The 5,763-nt window shown below is 51.4% G+C and overlaps 1 protein-coding gene across 1 annotated transcript; it reads left to right on the top strand.

The window, feature by feature from the left end:
- The first annotated feature begins 2,063 nt into the window (after positions 1–2,063).
- Cryba2 (crystallin beta A2) lies at positions 2,064–5,266 on the top strand. Its single transcript, XM_021172779.2, has 5 exons — positions 2,064–2,144; positions 2,328–2,492; positions 3,145–3,286; positions 4,525–4,667; positions 5,058–5,266. The coding sequence occupies exons 2-5, from the start codon at positions 2,332–2,334 to the stop codon at positions 5,203–5,205; spliced, it is 594 nt and encodes a 197-aa protein (XP_021028438.1). The 5' UTR covers positions 2,064–2,144; positions 2,328–2,331; the 3' UTR covers positions 5,206–5,266.
- The last annotated feature ends 497 nt before the right edge of the window (positions 5,267–5,763 follow it).

Below are 5,763 nucleotides of genomic sequence, written 5' to 3'. Positions count from 1 at the left end.
TCTCTCTCTCTCTCTCTCTCTCTCTCTCTCTCTCTCTCTCTCTCACACACACACACACACACACACACACTGGCTTTCTGGTTAGAGGAGACTGGCCCCGCCCCCTAGTGGCCACCTCTATAATTGTCGGATGGAGGGAGAAGAGAGAGGTCTTCTGTTTTTTTTTGCCTAATCTTCATTTCTGTTTCAGCCAGGACTTGTGAGGCAGAGCAGCAGCTAGAATAGTAAGCATCCAAGATTGGCTGTTGCCCTGTATGGAGTCTGGGTTTTCCCCTATGTTTTGGGGAAAATTACAGCTCTTTCATTTTTGGCTAGCTCTCTCTAGGATAGAGTGGAGCGGCTAAAAGCTAATTCTGACTCCTCCCTCAATCAAACCTCCTCATTTTCCATCCATGTGTGCCTGGCTTGGGTTATAGACTATTCAAGTTTGTAGGTGTGAATCTCAACAGCCATTTCTCATCAGTGAATGGAGAGGCCTAAGGGAGGAGCTGCCTGCCCCTCCCCACCTCCAGCCCCAAACTTCAGAAATGGAATTAGTGGAATGGGAAAACCACTATCCCCACCCCACTGGAGACTTTCTTATACACTCCTTCTCGGTCAACATTTGGCCCACAATTGGCCATCTTGTTAATCCACCCCAGCTTTATCGGGTTCCTACTCAGTATCCAGCACCGTGCTAGGTTTGAGGATAACTGGGAACAAGGCAGACACAGCTCCCACCCTTTTGTGTAGGGCTTACAGTCTAGTAGAGGAGGCACCAGCGCATTCATAAACTAGGAGGAAGAGATCTTGAGACTGATAAAGGCTAGAGAGAAAAATGTGCTCGATGAGTGGTGTTTTGTGGCTGGTATCATCTACAGAGTAGCAGAGGAGCTAGCCACACCAAGAATGTATGGTTAAAACATCCCAGGGAAATCGAAGGGCAAATGCAAAGGCTCTCTGCCAGCCACGGATGGGTTTAGCAGTTGGTAGAAGGAAGGTGCCAGAGGTTAAGCTTCCGGGAGTTGGGGTAGGGGGTCTGGCAACAGAACAAAAGGCCTCCTGGATATTCTTAACTCTGAAACTGGCTATGTATGGATTTGAAGAAAGCCCCACACCCTGCTGGGCTTCAATTTTTATGTTTGTGTGTGCAAACTGAACCCACCAGGCTGCTGAGTCTATAGAGGAGACACTTGGCAAACAGGAGTAACAAAATATTTCCCACCCACCTCCCTCCCTCTTCTGCTGGGTTAGCCTCTCTCATTATTAAGGATCTGTAATCAGCCTGCCTTCTAAATGACAGCTAAAAGGGCGAGGAGACCTCCTTTGGGGTTCCATGCCTTCTCTGTCCCATCTCCCCACCTCCCCACTGCTGCAGATTCTGGTGCCTCGGTGGTCCCCGAGAGTGGTGGGGGAAGACTGAGGGCCGCTTCTATCTAGGACAGTTGAACCCTCTCTTGGCACTTGTATTCTTAAAATCCAGGAAAAAACCAAAACCAAAACCCAAAAACCAAACCAAAACAAAACAAAACCCATGCTAGCACTCCCGGGTGCTTTTCTGTGTTTAGTGCCGCCTGGCGGCGAGGCCTGGTCTTGACCTCAGTGCCAGAGAAGACTCGTTGGGAAGCTCCGCTCAGGAAGAAAAGGGTAACAGCGAACAGGTCCTGAGGGCCTCGGCGCAGCGTCCTAGAGAAGGGTCTTCTCTTCCTCCTCCCTAGTGTCTCCCAAAAGCAAGATCTTCACCTATAGAGTTTTGACTTTGGAAAGAACTGTGCTGGCCAGGCTTACGCGGTCTTAGAAAAGGCTAAACCGTACGCTTACGGTCACGCCTGAGGGTCTGTGCCAGGGATTGATTGTTCTGCCCCTAGGCTAGGAGTCTCTACCAGGCTTAGACCACAGTGAAAGAAAGCGCAGAGTCAGCCTGGGCTCCGGCAGACACGATGTGCGCCTCAGCACTTTCCGTTGTCATGCATGCGGGCTGGGACCAGATCGGTGACTCCGCTGCCTATGCAGACCAGAGCTGACCAAAGCCTGCCAGCTGACTCAGCTTGCACACCCCACCCGGATTCCACAGGGAGAGGCAGCCAGACATGACTATAAAGCAGCGAGCACCAGGCTCGCGCGCAGCCTCTCCATTTTCCGTCGGTGCGGTGCTCACTCACTCGGTGAGTACTGGGGGGAGAGAGGGAGTAACAAGGGAACCTCCCCTCACGCCCGCTCCGCACAGCGGCAGCCTGTGTCCGGATCCAGATCCTAGATTCCTCACACCCTACTGGGGATGGGCAGGCTTAGGCTAAGTAGAGTGTTCCCGAGAATTTAGGCCGTGATCTTGCCCTTCTTATCTGCAGCGACATGAGCAGCGCCCCCGCGCCGGGCTCGGCGCCCGTTTGCCTCACACTCTGGGATGAGGAGGACTTCCAGGGTCGTCGCTGCCGGCTACTGAGCGACTGTGCCAATGTCTGTGAGCGGGGAGCCCTGCGCAGGGTGCGCTCAGTCAAGGTGGAAAACGGCGCGTGAGTGATCCTGCTGTGGCTAATGGGCCAATTTAGGAGTTTTCTGGCTTCTCTCCCTTCCACCCTAGCCAAAGTCAGAGCCCGAACTTCAACCTACACTCCAGTGCGCCGTAGACAGACTCATCAAGGAGAGAAATCTTTGTCCTCTCCAGTACTCCCAACCCTCCCCAAGATAAAGGCAAGAAGCAATCGTGGGGCCGCCCTGAAACCTCCACGTTTTCTTTGTGCAAAGTCAGGTGGCTTTGTGGAGACAGATCCTTTGTGCTCTGCCCATCTGGGTATCCTAGAAGCCAGGTTGAGGTCCTGAAGATAGCAGAGGCTCCGTTGCCACTATAGCAGTACAGAGAACGGTTGGCTGCCTATGCAGTCACATAAAACCCAGAAGGAAGTCACTGGTTCGGCGATCTTTGTAACCTGAAACATTCCTTCTAACCGCAGGCGATAAATGGGGAAACCTAGGCCTTTCTAGCTCAGAGACGCCGGGTTTGGGGCTTTGAGTTTCCAGAGGAGCTGGGTGTATCTGGGGGAATGGTTTAGCGTTGGAGAAATGGTTTGAGTCCCCGGATCTTTTCAACCTTAGCAAACAGGGTGATGAAGGGGGAGAGGGAGACTGAGCAGATGTTTCCCAGTTCCTCTTCTCTTTTTTTTTCAGATGGGTGGCCTTCGAGTACCCCGACTTCCAGGGACAGCAGTTCATTCTAGAGAAGGGAGACTATCCTTGTTGGAGTGCCTGGAGCGGAAGCAGCGGCCACCACAGTAACCAATTGCTGTCCTTCAGGCCAGTGCTCTGTGCGGTGAGCACAGCCAACTCCCCCCACACACACACACACACAACACACCCACACCCCAACCTCCCATCTCCTGCCACCAAGCTCCAGGTCCCAACCAAAGTGAGGTGCTTTGAAATACCTACCCACCCACCCCCACCGCCCAGGATGTATGAATAAACTCTTGGGTGGGTGGTAGTGGCATTTGTGGACCTAGCCCTGCATCAGCACCACGGACAGCACCAAAAGTCCAGCGGGTTCTGAGCATGCTGGGGTCCTTCTGTTTCAATCCACCACAGGTGTGTAAGGATATCACACAGCCCTGGAAGGCTGACATGGCTACTGTTGGCTCCATGCACAGTCTCAGAAAATGCAGTTCAGAGGCTTATAGCTCTGTGTGTGTGTGTGTGTGTGTGTGTGTGTGTGTGTCTGTCTGTCTGTCTGTCTGCCCACCCCAGAAAGAAGGTCCTCACTCTACATTGGTTCTCAGTTAGGTATTGGTGAGTCCTGGGACTGCTGGTGAATATCAGAGGACCCAGCCCTATCCATTTTCTCTTTTCCAAGAAGCTATGAGGGGCCAAACCCCCTAGGAAGAAGACTCTTGTGTTAGAGAGGCCAGATGCAACCAAACTGCCATACCCACCTGTTCTGGCTGTTCCATCCAGCACCCCTTAGCCAAGTCTCAATCTGTGGGAGGCATCGATTGGTATCTGAGCAAGGGGTTGAGTTGGGGAGTCAATGAGACCCTTAGAGAAATGTCTTGGTTAATGGGCTCAACATTTTTTTTCTCAGAACTCATGGTTTCCTCCTAAAAATAGGTTCAGAGGAAGTTAGTGGTATTTTCACCTATTTTCCATCTACTTTGGAGGCTGAGGAAGAAGGATCACAAATTGAAGGCCAGCCTAGCATACTCAGGGCCCTGGGTTTGATTGATCCCCATTACCACAAACAAAACAGAGACTACTAAAATAAAAAGGTTCCTGTCACAGGAGTCCCTTTAGCATTGATCTCAAAGAATCTCCAGGAAGTCTCTAGTCTTCACACACCTAACTCGGCAACTTGGTAGGATCCAGGTAGAATCTCTGTGCATTCCAGCTGGCCAGACTTACTAGGAGCCGATGGGGCAACCTCCTGAAATGCCTAAGAGGCAGCATGACATGTGCTGAGCAGGAAGTGGGTGACTAGGGTTAAGACTGTATCCGTGAACACCACTTTGGAGGGCCTGATCTATCCACAAACCTCCCCCACCCATTTCTGTGTCTCAGAACCACAGTGACAGCCGCGTGACACTGTTTGAGGGGGAAAACTTCCAGGGCTGCAAGTTTGAACTCAATGATGACTACCCATCACTGCCTTCCATGGGCTGGACCAGCAAAGATGTGGGTTCTCTCAAAGTCAGCTCCGGAGCGTAAGTCCTGGAGCTGGAACAGAAGCGACAACATGAAGAGTGGGAAGCCTGTGAGAATGAAAGAGAAGATAGGGCAGTGAGGGAGGATGCTAGAGGCTAACAGAGAGACTGGGAGGAAGTGAGAGGATAGAAAGAGAAGAGGCAATATAGACCAGGAGCCAGGGGAGTATGGTAGGATGTGGAGGGGTGGGGCTGAGTAAGGAGGGAATCAAGGGTGCATGTAGAAACCAGGCTCAGACAGATTGCAGGAAGATACAGAGCAAAAGGCAGGGGAGCTGAAACAATGTTTCTGGAGTTGGCTGTCCTTAGCTGGAAAAGCAGACACTGGCAGGACCACAGGGGTGGGAGTGCTGCAAAGCCTACTCACTGCCCTTTTCTTTGCTGGCCTAGGTGGGTGGCCTACCAGTACCCTGGCTACCGAGGTTACCAGTATGTCTTAGAAAGGGACCGGCACAGCGGGGAGTTTCGAACCTACAGTGACTTTGGCACACAGGCTCATACTGGACAGCTGCAGTCCATTCGAAGAGTCCAGCATTAGGCTCCACATTCCCGGTCATCACCAGTAAGATTCTCAATAAAAGCTCTAGAATCTACCTGCCCCTCTTGCCTCTTTCTTGGTGTCTTGCTCTGTGTGTGTGTGTGTGTATGTGTGCATGCACGTGTGTGTTCATAAGCTCTCGTGTGTGATGAAATCTAGAACTTTGTGCTTTTGAGCTAAGTAACCTCCATTCTTACACGTTTGAGGATTGTTCCCTCCAACCAAGGGCTCTCATAAGGCCCCAGAACCTAACTTAGATGAGCATGCATATACGCCTGGAGGTCTATAGGGGAACAGCTAGCAAGAGTTATGGGATCCAATAACATGGTGCCAGTTCCTCATCTTGCCCTGGGAAAGACCCATAAATATAGTACAAAGCATTGAAAGCCCAGATGATGCCTTTACCATTTGCTAGATAGATCAACAACCCTACCCTAAAGAAGGGTCCAAAGCTGAATTTCAGCCACCACATACTCCCTGGACCAGGAACCATCATGTAGAATGGAATATCATCAGATGTATTCAAAAGCTCTGCTTGGTCATGCAACTCTCCTCTCC

This window comes from Mus caroli, chromosome 1 (assembly GCF_900094665.2).
Source record: "Mus caroli chromosome 1, CAROLI_EIJ_v1.1, whole genome shotgun sequence".
NCBI classification, from domain to species: Eukaryota; Metazoa; Chordata; class Mammalia; order Rodentia; family Muridae; genus Mus; species Mus caroli.
Note: the sequence above shows the minus strand (reverse complement) of the source record. Positions and strands in the feature narration are given on the sequence as shown.

Bases quoted from the DNA above. Each gene is read 5' to 3' on its own strand.
- Cryba2 (XM_021172779.2), top strand. From the start codon at position 2,332: ATGAGCAGCGCCCCCGCGCCGGGCTCGGCGCCCGTTTGCCTCACACTC. The intron at 2,493-3,144 runs GTGAGTGATCCT...TTTTTTTTTCAG, and splicing joins GTCAAGGTGGAAAACGGCGC to ATGGGTGGCCTTCGAGTACC. The intron at 3,287-4,524 runs GTGAGCACAGCC...TCTGTGTCTCAG, and splicing joins TCAGGCCAGTGCTCTGTGCG to AACCACAGTGACAGCCGCGT.